Raw genomic sequence first — 14,740 nt, 5'->3', positions numbered from 1 at the left:
AACTGTGAATTTCCGTGGTCCCACTGGTTTCCTGGCAGTGAGATACGAAAGCAACAGTGTAGACTTTGATAGACTGATTATGGTCATTCTCTCCATATAAAATAAAGAAACGGAATGGGTTTGTGTTTCTTCAGGTCCAAGCTCTACACATCAAGAACCAGTAAAGATACAGTTGAAGACAAAAAAAGATTAAAAAATAAATAAATAAATAAATGAAATAAGTGTAATAAAAATTGAGCGAGAAATTTAGTGTCCAGGGGTTGGCGCTCTTCATTCAATTTTCAGTGGAAAAAAAACACAGAGCTCCGGCTGAAGTTGCCAGTTCAGTAATTTTTCCGCTGAACTGGCAGTGCTGCTTCTTACCCCCGCGTTCTCTCCCTTTTGGTGCATTTTGTCACGCAGCCATGGCAACCCTTAGAGTCAACCACTATCCCCGGAAGTTTCGGAGAACTGGCAACAAATTAAATAGAGGAGAGAGAAAAATTAGCTTCTTACTTCTTTTCGGTGGAGGTTCATGCCTCGCTGCGCTGCAGGTCTCATTTCATGTACTGACTTTGGAAAACACGGAAGTGAGTTGTTTTTTTATATCTTTTTTTTTTTTTTTTACTTACACTCCATATATGAAGTTTATCAATCTTTCCGCGCCTTGAAATTTTATATTTTATATAACAGGCGGGAAAGTGAACTAAAGGTGACGAATTTAAAGTTAATGCGATAAAAGGCTTGGCTCAGTGTTACACCCAGTAACTTCAGTTACTCGTTTATTCTGATCAGTTCAAAGGTGTGAGGCGCATTCACCCCACCACAGGTAAGGCTTTTGAATCTACCTGCAGCTGAGGAGGATAATCAACTGATTTCATAATCAATGAAGTGTGTGGGTCAAGATGAGTATTATTAAGAGAAATCTTACTGAGGAAAAAGTATCAAATACCCCCCAGGTCCCGGCTTCTAAACTGTGATTATTTCCTGTTTTCCTTCTTTCTTTTTTCTTTTTTTGTTTTTTTTTGTTTTGTGAAATTAACTAATTTGAATTTTATTTCTTGTTCTTGACTCTGTGTGAGAATATCACTGTGGAACAACATTAAGAGAGATTTTTTGTTATTCCTCCAGTGTTTTACAGATATGTTAGATCCAAAAATCTAACATAAAGATGAATCCAGATTTTCAAAATTAATTAGCTTGTGCGACTCCTGCATAGCCCACAGGGCATTCCTGCCACACCCAGCTCCAGTCACCCAGGCTGATCCCACCTCCATCCCCACCTTAGTACATTGTTCCACCGGATAAACCTGTCAACTAGTACATTTACTCAAGCATTTCTCCTACTTCCTCATCTTGACTCAGGGGAACATATTTTAAAATCGGTATTTTCAACTTGGAAAAATAAAAATAAATCTGAACCTAAATTGTTGTAATTATGATACACAAATTTCGGCCTTTTACTTTAAGTACTTTACCTAACCTAACCATTCACTAGTTTAAAGACCAGGAGGATCCACAAAAACACAGGGGGGAAACACAGATAACTGGCAACGGTGCATTAGAGCCAGCATAAAATCTGTGTCAGATCAAACATGTGGATCGATCTCCTATGGTTAACCTTTGGGGAAAGAAGGAGAGCACCCAAAAGTAGCTTTAAATGTATGTTCGTGCTAATTTCTTTTATAGTGTAATATTTCTAAATTTACTCACAATAATTTAAATACTTCTTCATCCGCTAGACGAGAGTGTAAAACTTCCCGTGGCCATTTCCTTTGTCTCATTTCTCAAATGACAGTAAAAGTCGTCAAAGTAATATGTGAAATTCTTCACAGCCTTGTGTTATCTCTCATTCTTTGCATTTTGCAGATGTTTAGTTTATCTTTATATTTCCGTCTGCAGTCTCACCAGTTGCTGATTGTGTTTGTAGTAGGGCTGAACGATTATGGAAAATAATCTAATTGCGATTTTTTGCCCCAATATTGCGATTGCGATGCGATATGCGATTATTTTTTAAGGTCTTTGTCTTCTGTATTATTAAACAAAGACAAGCAATACATCATATAGTATGGCCAATACTATATTACATTAATTTTAAACTGTTCTTTCCTGGAAGACAGACCTCTGTTATGATGACATGAGGTGATGCATGAATTGATGACTGACATTTTTATTTAACTTCTTCAATCACAACAGTATATTTGAACATACACAATAGTTTATTTTTAGCTTACAAACATCTGAGCATAAAGTGCTGACAAGGAACCCTGGTGTAAACATTAAAATGAAAGTCAGTACAATGTGCAGATTGCAGAAATATACATTAAAAAAAATCAGTGGCTTTACCACACTCAGTTTTTCGACATCTGTGAACTACTAGACAGTCATTCAATTAAAAAATAATATTAAATAAATAAAACTAATAAATAAAAAATACACACATATTACTGATCTCTGCAGTCAGTAACATTACACATAAAGTGCAAACATAATAGCAATTGTATAAACACACACACAAACACGCCTTTAAAATTTAAAGGCGTGAAATTGGACGGTCTAGTTCTGATTAGCGTCACCGCTGTCTCGGTGGAGTTTAATAAACTCGGCCGTCTGCTTCTTGCTATCTAAAATATAACCAGACACTGGCGTAAATTCTCGACTGTCTCATACTTCTGTTTAATAAGTTTTCTGTTTGACGTTTAGTCAGCTGTGTGAAAACCAAGGAGGAACCCACCCGGGGGATTAATAAAGTTTTATTTTATCTAATCTAATAACTTTAATCTCAGCCAAACCGATTTACTCACGAACAAACAAAACACTGAAAAAAGCCCAACAATAACATTTTTAGGTTGTCTAAGTGACTTATATATTACGTTTAACCCGAGCAGCGAAACTCCGCGGTGATCTGAAAATGATGTGCCGGGAGTTGTGCCGTTCTCGGCCGCATCAGTAACCCTCGAGCTCCCGGCTAACTGTCGAGCTGGTGGGTAGCAGACGCCTCTGAAAACGTCGAAGCACTTTTGCAAATATGGGATATCTTGATAAACCGAGCAGATATTTGATGTTTACACAACTACTTTCTCGCCTGAAAATATGTTAAAAGTTTATTTTGTGACCCTGAAAGATTAGTATGAGTAATTTTAAAACTTAGTAGCGGCCGCCATTGCTGGAAACTGGAGTTTGGCTGGGCCGCGCTATGAATTCTGGGATATGGTAGTAATTTGGACAGCCTTCGGCGCGTCGCTGTGACGTAATCGGTCTACAAATGCGGCCTCAGGAGGATGCAGCCCATGAATTTGGACATGTCCAGAGTATAATCGCAGCCTTTGCGGTTAGAAAATTGCACTTGATCATGTCGCGATATTATCGCAAATGCGATATATCGTTCAGCCCTAGTTTGTAGTCAAAACAGATGATTTAATCTTTCATTCTAACAGGTTCCCTCACAGTGGCGCCATTGTGTATATATGTAAGGCCTTCATGCTACATGCTGTCACCATCTATAATGCATGATATCAGTCTGGGAGAGAAGCATCTGCCAGATGTTATTGTCATCACTTTAATCATCGGGCATTTTTAAATAATTTCACAAATAAAGTATTTCTCATTTACTAAAAAAACCCCAAACCCAAAAAGTTTAGTCTTTTTGGTTGTCTGTGAAGTCTGCCAAGCCCACAGGCATCACGTCATGAGCGTTGTAAAGCATGTTTACGGAGCTTGAGTGTGTCAAGTCACAGCAGGTTGTTAACCTATAGTAGCATGCTCAGATGGTTTACAGATGTAAAACTATGCATGACAAATAGGAGTGTGAATGTGTGCGCAAAGTCAAGACAACATATTACAGGAATATGCAGAAGAGTAGGTGTAAGGTCATTTCCTTCATTGAAGAAAAGAGCATTAGGTGTACGGTTGGCCAAACAGGAGTGACAGGATGATCCGTAAATCACAGCATGGTTTCGTTACTGTCTATTCCTCACATCCAATGCAAATACAAGTGCTGGTTTTCTTTACAAAGTAGATTCAGATATGACGAGTATTTGTACAAAAGAGCAGCCGGTTAACCAAAGAAGAATGATGGAGTAGGCATTCAAATATGACAGGTCTTTTAAGTAATTAAAATAAGGAAAACAAGTCAAGACTTTAGAGTCATACCTTATTAGAAACCCTGTCATTCTAATAAGGTATGTAATCATATTGGCCAACCGGACTGGCACAATTCAGAACCGTGTCATTGATCTCAATGATTTAATCATCAGATGAAGCTGTCATTTATCAGCAGCCTACACTCGTAGTTTTGACCCCCTCACACAGCCGCTAAGGGTTTTGGCTCAACCTCCTATGTTATTGCACATCAACACCTATTTGTTATAATCGTTTAACCATGACCTATAATATATATGTATAAAAGTTCCCGAAGTTATTTGAATATAACCTAATAATAATGTTCCACCTTCTTCTTGACCTTAGAAAAATGTTTCTGTACATCCTCGGGCTGGTGGCTGTTTGGTTCGTTTATCGCTGGTACAGAGAAACCAAAAGAGTCTCCAACAAGGAGGACAAGTATGTGTACATCACAGGTTGCGACTCCGGGTTTGGTAATCTCCTGGCGAGACACCTGGACAAGCTGGGCTTCCGCGTGATTGCAGGCTGTTACACCGGGAAGGGTGAGGATGAGCTGAAGAAGGTCTCCTCCGACAAACTGACCACCATCCACCTGGACGTCGCCGACTCTGAGAGTGTGAGCAAAGTGGCAGCTTTCATCAAGACTCTGGTTGGACAGAAGGGTGAGTGGCTCAGTGTAAAGTCTCCCATTTTTAACTGATGAACTTAAATGTCAAATATTTGGATTACATGCCAGGAAAAACCAGGATTAGTTAAAGTGGCTGTTAAGGCAATTCATCTGTTTTCACAGTCATTTCTTTATTTTTATCGCAAAAGTAGTCCATCACAGATAGGCGTGAGTAGAATAAATATACTAATGAAAGAATTATTCAGTATTGTTTTCTTGAATAAAATGTGAACAAGACTGAAACTTAATGTAAAGGCCTTCCTTTTTCACAGTGAGGACTGTGTCAGTCTGTATACTCCTATCTGTTGTCAGTATAGTCAATAACCCAGCTACCCACCCACCCACTCACTCTGTTTATTCCAGCATGAAGGAAAATAAAAGAAAAACCCTGAACAACTGAACTGTAAGAACAATGAAGCAAAGAGAACATCTCATTATGTTAGTGTTTTTATTCATCTTTAGGCACGAAAAAAATATTTTTGAACTTCTTTTTTTTTTTAAAAGCATGTACTTTTCAAAGGATTTTTTACATGTCAATTTCGGTGGACAACATATGTTTTGACTTGTGAATTTGACAAACAAATAAATAATATACATTGTGTGTTGTATTTATGTGCAAGTATACCACCAACGCTGACACAAAGACAAGAAAACAGCCTTTGAATAGCTGTCCACTGTAGTGACCACTATGCGTAAAAGGGTTAATGTATTTAATGACTCAGTGTTTGGATTTGAAGTGTGCCTGCAGGAAGAGCCAGCCTGTTTAACTCATTTCCAGTCATTCAGGGTTTGGGGCTTGTTTTAATGGTTGATGGCCGCCCCTCCCTGAGCCTGGTTCTGCCGGAGGTTTCTTCCTGTTAAAATGGAGTTTTTCCTTCCCCCTGTCACCAAAGCGCTTGCTCATAGGGGGTCATATGATTGTTGGGTTTTTCTCTGTATCTATTATAGGATCTACTGTACAATATAAAGCACCTTGTGGCAACTGTTGTTGTGATTTGGGGCTATATAAATTGAATTGAATTGAATATCAGACCTGGGAAATGAAAACAAAGTTCTGAGCCCAATTTTTAAACTGGCTTTGAGAAGTTAATGTTATGCAGTGGAAAGTGAAGTGTATCTGCAAATCATTTGACTTTATTGTAGTAGATGCTTAGCTGCTCATATCAGTGATTTTTCAAAGTGTGGATTCATGGAATTGAGTCTAGATTAGAAACCGGCAGAGCATGTTTATCACTTTAAAGTGGGCCTACATGACATAAAATGAGAAGCAAATACACAATGTTCTTAAGAGTGGTTTGCTATGATTTCACAATCAGTCTGGGTTAATGACCCAGAAACAATATCTCCCAGCAATAACACAAAGAATTTAAAAAGTTATGACATTTGAGTTTTCCCAAGGGCCACAGTTGGGGAATATTTTTGACATCTACTCTCTCCAACAGCAGTTTGTAAGGAGATAAAGTTACGTTGAGTATAAATTAGTTAATCTTACTGTTCCAGCCCTCAACAACAGTCCCAATTCTCATGTGGCCCTGTTTTTATGGTATACTATATTTCAACATTAATGATTATAACACGCAGTCCAAAGCAGGGATTTGTGTGTCCGTACTGTGGCTCTCATTGTGCTTCTTGTTGTTGGGTTTGTGTTACTTCAGGCCTCTGGGCTGTCGTGAACAACGCTGGAATCTCAGTGCCGTCCGGTCCCAACGACTGGCTCACCGTAGAAGATTTCAAACCTATGATAGCGGTCAATCTGCTCGGTGTCATCGATGTGACCCTGAGTGTCCTCCCCCTCATCAAGAAGGCCAAAGGCAGGGTGATAAACATCGCCAGTGTGTGTGGTCGAATAAGCCCATTCGGCGGACCTTACTGTGTGTCCAAGTATGGAGTGGAGTCCTTCAATGACAGCCTCCGGTGAGAGCACATCTGACTTTTCAAGCCTGTACATGCGTACCCTGTGAGTCTGCTGACTTGCAGCATCTCATTTTGTGTTTCAGTATCGACATGACACCATTTGGAGTCAAGGTGTTATGCATTGAGCCCGGGTTCTTTAAAACAAACGTGACTGACACAGCTATGTTGAAGAATAATTTCATGAAGCTCTGGGAAAGATTACCTCAGGAAGTGAAAGATGACTACGGGCATGGTTTCTTGGACACAAGTGAGATGCTTTATTTCATTTAACAGATAAGACTTACTCGGATGCATTATGTTTTCAAGCTGTTCATCCATTGCACTCCTTTCCATCTTCAGCCTGACATTGTATCTACTTTAATCTCTTCATTTCATGTGACTGTGCAGAATCAATATGCAGCAGACAAGATTTCGTGCACCAGAAGCTTTCTGGACTCTTTTCAGCTGCATTAATCTTGCCTATGATCCCGACTGATGATCATTAGTCCTTTAATTGAATTGAATCATTTTTACAGAACTCATGTGTGAAACATTTCTCTTTTTAGCGCTTGAGCAGTTGGACGAGAGGTACAGGCAGATTGTAGACGGGGACCTGATGAAGGTGGTCGGCTGTATGGAGCACGCCATCTCTGCCCTTTATCCACGCACTCGCTACTCCCCCGGGTGGGACGCCAAGTTCCTCTGGTTGCCGATGTCGTACATGCCGAGCTGGCTCTCAGACACGTATTTAATTAAAAGTAAACCCAGACCCAAAATATCTGCGCTGTAGTTTCTGTCACGTCAGTCAGTGAAGCATTTTGGGCTAATCTGAAGATTATATGGGCGTGTGTTTATTTTCTTACGATAATTATGACTCTAGACATTATTACATCTATTTAATTGATTAATAGAGCTGCACTCAGAAGAGTACATGTCAGGTAATGAAGAAACCTTTGAGCACTGACAATTAACTTTGTGTCAAGTCATGTAATAATCTTGAATGCTGTGTCATCTCACCTTTGCTAGTAAAGCAAAAAATCCTAACATGTATTCGTCCTACATATCGAAGAGTGTGCTCTGTAACCTTTAGTCAGAGATTTTGTGCTTTCACAATTGATTTCAGTTGAAAGGGGAGTGCTGTTATCAGAACCAGGGCTCATGGACTCTGAGTGTATTACACAAGCCCAAGCGTGTAACCTTTTAGACCCTCCTGTTAAATCGGACTATGACTCTGCAGACTTGTTACATAACTTCACCTTCAGCACCAGGTTTTGATGTAGAAAGCACCTTTCAGTTAATTTATATTCCCAGGGGTGAAGCAGCAGAAACATCTAAAGCTGTAACCATGGTATGTTTGTATTATTTTTATGATTATTATTTGTTCTACTATTGTACATTTAGTGGTGCTTAAATTTGTGCTGTTGGGCTCTTGGTACCCATTGTGATCACCTAGCTCAGCTAACGTCTGGATAAGTTATTGGCTGTTTATTTATTTTACACTAAGTTAATTAGCAGACTTGACAGGAGTGGCTCGATTGAAACCTTTTGTTATTTTTGTATGCGTTTTTTGGGGGGGGTTTTGTTACATTTTACTTTCAGTAGATAGCCTAATGAGATCTGATGCCATCTGGTGGATGAATGAAAATTGTCATGTTTTTAAAAATCTGTTTACCCATAGTGTAGTTTCTAACATGCAGATAGTTTGGCTTTGAGTTTTCACAGGGTTATGTTAATGAAACACAATTGGTGCACAAATAAAATAAAATGTATTGAGAAAATGCCCAAAATCGTACACATTTTTTTCCAACTGCATACTTCCTTATTCCCGCATGTTCGTGTGAGAAACAAAGAGGACAGGATTAAGATCTTTTAATAAAATCTCTCACACCACAATGTAAAAGAACATTGGAATAATTCTTTACAGTTTTATTGTTCAAGTATATCGCTGAGTGTCTATAAAAAGTAATGATCCAGTTTTTGGTAAGTCTTTTATAATCGTGAGCTCTAAGCAGCATTTTCCTGTAGTTTGAGCTAACAGATGTCAGATAACTGGGCTGTAGTTCTAGTGCTTATCAGTTCAGTTTGAGTTCTCAAAGCACTCTCTCACTTCAAGCTTCATTCACTCACACATATACACTTTTTTTTTTAATGCATAACATTCATGCACACACATCAGGGGCAAGTCAGGATTTAGTATCTTGCCCAACGATACTCCAGCATGCAGACCAGGGGGGCTAAGGATCAAACCACCAGCCTCCTGAATAATAGATGAACTGCTGTACCTCCTGAGCCACATCCGCTCCCTCATATATTCCCCTCTCAAATGAGTTCTAGGATAACATAATGTTACCATATGAAATCTGGTAAAGCAGAAGTAAAAAGTAACACATGAAAGGTCAGTAAACCTGTGCTCACAAATATGCTGATTAAATCTCCAAAAGTTGATTCTGTTCATCTGGACGTAGCGTTTTGTGGGAGAAGCGTTTCGACTGCAGGTTTCCCCGATCTTATAAACAGTACATTTGCATAATGACTGAAACCAGCCCACTGAAGGAACAATGGGCTGGGAGGTCAGTTCCTTAATCTTAGTTATGCAAATCCTCATGACCATTGATCAACAACCACCGACCAAAACCCACTGATCAAAGACAACTGATCAATGGCCATGAGTATCGTTCACAGAGAGTTGGGGAATGGCTGCAATCACAGCATTGTAAGATGGCGAAAGATGTACCCTTAGGCCCCCTCCTCGATTCAGAGATGGTCTTTCCCTTTTCACATAAATGGCCTCCTTGACTCCGCGCTCAAACCAGCGTTCCTCCCTGTCCAGGATGTGCACATCCTCATCCTTGAAAGAGTGTCCACTGGCCTGTAGGTGTAAATAGACTGCAGAATCCTGGCCTGACGAGGTAGTTCTTCTGTGTTGTGCCATCCGCTTCGCCAGAGGTTGTTTGGTTTCCCCGATGTATAAATCCTGGCAATCCTCCTGGCACTTAACAGCGTACACTATGTTACTCTGTTTGTGTCGGGGGACCCGATCCTTGGGGTGGATCAATTTTTGGCGCAGCGTGTTTTGGGGTTTAAAAGCCACAGAAACCTGGTGTTTAAAAAAAATGCGACTCAACTACTCCGATACTCCTGACACATATGGGATCACTACAGGTTTTCGCTTGGGGAGCGGTTGTCCTTCACTCCTGGATCGGCTGGGGCTTTCTTTAGGTGCCTTTCCAGCTTTTCAGTCATTATGCAAATGTACTGTTTATAAGATGAGGAAACCTGCAGTCAGCTGAGACTGAAGAAGTCACTTGGATGAGTGACGAAACGTTTCTCCCACAAAACGTTACGTCCAGATGAACAGAATCAATTTTTGGAGATTTACTTACCTGGATGATTGAGAATGCATCAAGACATACTGATTAAATGTATTCAGTTTAACCTTCCAGCTTTCAGACCTGTGAGGGTAGATGCCAATTTTCTGTTTGGGTGAACTGAACTTCATTTGGGGACATATTAATCAGGTGTGGCCACATTTTCTTAGATCTCAGTCTGTTCTACTCAATACTGGGTTAAGGGCTCACTTAGTTGTGAATGGCTTTAAAAGCTATGTAATTCTGCCATAACCAGTTGAGCCACAAGGGGGAGCTGAAGCTAAATAATAGCAGTGGCGCCCTGGTTTGCTAATGTGGTTACAGGCTTTAACACTGAGACAAGTTTTAAATCTTTTATTTAAGTGTTAAATTGCTTTATTCTTCGATGTCCAGAACTTTTATGTGATGCTCTGCTTTATGAAAAATAAAACGAGGCTAAACAAACATTAAGAGGCCGTGTGTATAATTCAGGTTTCATTACTGCTGCTTAAATGTTTTGAAATGCATCCCAAGTTTCTCCCACCAGGTATTTACAGACCGTCTAGCAGCTTATTTGGCAGGGGTAAGACGATTTCTCTGTTTTTGTATAAATTAATTACTTTATCCAGAGATTAAAATAAAGTAGAGGATGGCATTATGAATGTGTGAAGTCTTTCATTTTAGTTGTAATTTTTGTGTCTTAGGTAATCCTGTCACACCTGGCCCTAACCTGTGTTTTCCTTCTGGCCACGCTCGCTGCCGTCCGCTGGTACATCAGAGATTCCTACAAGGTTGATGGTTTCAGCCAGAAACATGTGCTCATCACAGGCTGTGACAGCGGCTTTGGGAATCTTCTGGCCAAACAGCTGGACCGAAAAGGTTTCCAAGTCATGGCCGCCTGCCTCACAGAGAAAGGTGCCGCAGACTTGGCAGCGGCTGCCTCCCCCAGACTGAAGGCCTTCCTGCTGGATGTTACGGACAGCGCGAGCATCAGGAAGGCGGTGGAGTCTGTGAGCAGAGAGGTCGGAGAGCGAGGTGAGCCGGGCGGACAGCAGGGGGTGCACACTGATAGGGTGCCAGTCAGAGTGAAGCACTGGGAGAGATAAAGCCAAGCTGGTCCATCCCGTCATCAACCCATCATCCTCCTACTGATACATGTAACACATCTTGCCTTTTAAGGGAGAAACCTGCTTCTGACATAAATCAAGACTGTAGACTGAGATCTGACTACCAACTGTGGGACAGCATGTGCTGAAAACAAATGTTATTACTGATGGGCAAAAAGTAATTCCATCATTTGATTTTATCTATGAAAAAGATTTTTACTGAAAAAAATAAAGGTGGCAAATGTGTAAAACAAATGCCATAGATCAGTTTGTCAGGCCCATGCTCTATGTAAGTGGCTCCTAACCTTTTTATCTTATAGATCATTAGAAAAGAACCCATATGTCTGTTTTCACCTGCTTCTCAGATGTTCAGTGTGTCAATGACAGATTTTCACCACATAGATTTTCAAATTTTTCGAAACCCAGGGGGCAAAAACATCTGATTTTCCACAAGAACCAAACAAATTTTACATAAGTTGGGAAAAAATACTATTTTGTATGCAAAAGATGTCCAAAGTCATCTCTGCAATGAGTCTACTCCAGCAAATAGGAATTATAGACCTGGCTTCATCCAACATTCAGATGCATATTAGCACACACACAAGGAAGTTTCATGCCATACTTACAAAATGCCTACAGAAAAGGATACAAACCAAAATTTGGCCAACCTGTGTATGTGGAGCATCTCATACTCTTCTCTAGGGTTGAACATAGGTAGCAGATTGATCAACTTGTACTAAAACCTTGCACAGCAGGTCAGTGTTTGACATCTGGAGATGCAGAGAAGCATCTGCATGGGCTGTAAGCAGTTTAATCTGTCAAGATTACAAAGCAAAAGATTTAAAAGATGAAGGTCATGAGCTGTTTTCTGGTGGTCGTTATTGTGTATCCTGCAGGTCTGTGGGGTCTGGTTAATAATGCAGGAAGATCGACACCCATCGGCCCAACAGAATGGATGAAGTTAGAGGATTTCACAAAGGTTTTGGATGTGAATCTGTTAGGAGTGATTGACGTAACCCTCCAGTTTCTGCCTCTCTTAAAGAAAGCTCGGGGCAGAGTGGTGAATGTAGCCAGTATTCTGGGACGACTGTCTCTCACTGGTGGAGGATACTGCCTGTCCAAATGGGGAGTGGAAGCCTTTTCTGACAGCCTCAGGTATGAACATGTGGTTAAAAACATACTGCTGAGGTGGGGGTTTTTAAGTCATAATTTAAAAAAAAAAAAAAAAAAAAAGGATTAACACTTGGGTAGGCAAGATGGTTTTGGTGACATTGGACCAATAAAATAATGTGAGTGTCCTGATGCTTTGATAACTCCACACTACAGTTAGTTACGCATCTTTTAAGGGGAGATCAGGAGACTACTATAAAGCGATGTTAGCAGTAGTTGAAAGAGCTGAAATCTTCAATTCACTTTTATTCAGTTTTATTTATATAATATCAAATCATCTCAATGCACTTCATAATCCCCCAAAATACAGAGAAAACGCAAACAATAAGAAGCCCCCTATGAGCAAGTACTTGGCGACAGTGGGGAAGGAGAAACTCATTTTTAACAGCAAGAAACCTCCAGCAGAACCAGGCTTTAAGAAACACTTCCAAAGCTTTTGAATTCATGCCTATTTTCAAATAACAAATATTTGATATTTGTTATCTGTTAATGGATCTTTTGTCCAAAAATGGACCCATTGACCTCTGCCTATAAAAAAAAAAATACATACACATAAAAATACACATAAAAATATAGTAAAGCAGAAATGACATCTACCACAGTCTAATGAAAGTATCAAAGGATTGAAAATACTCACATATTAACTATGCCGCAGCATAGTACTGATGGAGAAGTGCTCAGTAAAATTCTTTCACTTGCTTTCAAGAGACACGCTGTCTGCTTTGTCTGACCAGGAGGGACATGCAGCACTTTGGTATTAATGTGAGCATCATCGAGCCCGGTTTCTTCAAGACTAACGTGACCCGCATTGATCTTATTGACGCTAACCTGAGGAGGCTGTGGTCCCGCCTCCCTCAAGATGTGAAAGACTCATATGGAGCTACATACTTTGATGAGTGTGAGTAAAAGTGCACTTTGTTTAAATCAGCTACAGATCAACTAAACAGATGCTCTGTAAGATCACTTTTATCTGATTATTGATCTCTCAGATGTGAAAGCTCAGACCTTCTCCATGGGACTCTTGTGCAGTCCGGATATCTCTAAGGTGACGAGGTGCATGGAGCACGCGCTGACCGCTCGCTTCCCACGCACACGTTACGCAGCAGGCTGGGACGCAAAGCTTTTCTGGATCCCTTTGTCCTACCTCCCTTCATTCATTGCAGACTTTATAGTCAATTTGATTCTCCCTTCTCCTAAACAAAAGATGTAAATAGCAGACAGCCTTTAACATCGCTGTAAAACTTTGTATGACTGTGTCATTACTTCTCTCCTGTGTATATGTTGACCATGTTCACCCTAAGCTAAAGCTGATTGAGATTTTCCCACACAGCATCTCTAGGGGTTAGAAAAGATGATTCAAAAAAAGATAAAACAGTAGCTCAAATAACCACTTGTTAAAACCAAGATATACAGAAGAGCATCTCTGAACACACAACACATCAAACACTGAAGGAGATGAGCTAGAGCAGCAGATGACCCCACCGGGTCCCATTCCCATCGGCTAAGAAGAGGAAGCTAAGGTTACAATGTGCACGGGCTCACCAAAATTAAACAATACAAGACTGGCCTGTTGAGTCTTGATTTCTGCTGTGACATTCAGTTAATCGGGTCAGAATACGACATAATTAATATGAAATCGTGGATCCGTCCTGTCTTGTATCAGTGTTTCATGGTGGAGGTGGTGGTGTAATGGTGTGGATCTAAAGGACCTAAAGTGTGCCACATATTTAAGCTCATATGTTTGAAATTGTTTAAACACCACAGCCTATGGTGGCGACTTCCAGCAGGACAACACTAACTCATTTAGGATGTTGTGGTAGGGGAGATTCACACCATTAATGTGCAACTGACAAATCTGCAGCAACTGTGTGATGCTATCATGTCAATAAGAACCAAAATCTCTGAGGAATGTTTCCAGCATCTTGCTGAATCTGTGCTGTGAAGAATTAAGGCAGCTCTCAAGGCAGAAAGGGGCAAACATGGATGAACATGACCCTAAATCTTTGTCTCCCTCTATGCATTTGTTTGGTGTCCAAGGCGTAGCCCCCAGACCTCTCTAAGATCTATAGATGGACCGTAACAATAAAGTGATGAAAAAGAGACCAAGTTACAAAATAAGAAATTTATTCATGCACGTCTCAGCAGCAGAAATTGAATCCATTTGGACATTTCCTCACAGATAACATTTTTTATTTGTCCTCATTATGATACAACATAGATCAATCTGTAAAGAACTTATTAGAAAATGTCTACATCTGTATTCTTGGGTTGTATATTGCTCTTTAAGATGATCAACTACATATCCACGCAATAGACTTGGGCACATTCAAGTACTGTTCCAAACTAATTTGGCCATTATTCATTTCAGTAATATCACTAAAAAACAATCGTATCAATTCAAAAGTCGCAAAGGTGATGTAAGGTAAAAATGAGTTTGATTAAGAAGGATAAAAGTA

The 14,740-nt window shown here is 40.1% G+C and overlaps 2 protein-coding genes across 2 annotated transcripts; both read left to right on the top strand.

Moving 5' to 3' along the window:
* The first annotated feature begins 433 nt into the window (after positions 1 to 433).
* Positions 434 to 8,448, top strand: dhrs9 (dehydrogenase/reductase (SDR family) member 9). Its single transcript, XM_085384863.1, has 5 exons — positions 434 to 569; positions 4,447 to 4,763; positions 6,424 to 6,682; positions 6,766 to 6,929; positions 7,228 to 8,448. The coding sequence occupies exons 2-5, from the start codon at positions 4,451 to 4,453 to the stop codon at positions 7,449 to 7,451; spliced, it is 960 nt and encodes a 319-aa protein (XP_085240989.1). The 5' UTR covers positions 434 to 569; positions 4,447 to 4,450; the 3' UTR covers positions 7,452 to 8,448.
* Positions 7,887 to 14,738, top strand: rdh1 (retinol dehydrogenase 1). Its single transcript, XM_085384861.1, has 6 exons — positions 7,887 to 8,009; positions 10,556 to 10,591; positions 10,713 to 11,043; positions 12,011 to 12,269; positions 13,019 to 13,182; positions 13,274 to 14,738. The coding sequence occupies exons 1-6, from the start codon at positions 7,887 to 7,889 to the stop codon at positions 13,492 to 13,494; spliced, it is 1,134 nt and encodes a 377-aa protein (XP_085240987.1). The 3' UTR covers positions 13,495 to 14,738.
* The last annotated feature ends 2 nt before the right edge of the window (positions 14,739 to 14,740 follow it).

The sequence above is a fragment of the Rhamphochromis longiceps genome, linkage group LG16, assembly GCF_057381845.1.
Source record: "Rhamphochromis longiceps isolate RC_006_pf linkage group LG16, R_longiceps_female_GT1.1, whole genome shotgun sequence".
In the NCBI taxonomy this organism is placed as follows: Eukaryota; Metazoa; Chordata; class Actinopteri; order Cichliformes; family Cichlidae; genus Rhamphochromis; species Rhamphochromis longiceps.
The sequence above is the reverse complement of the archived record's forward strand: the minus strand, read 5'-3'. Positions and strand labels throughout refer to the sequence as shown.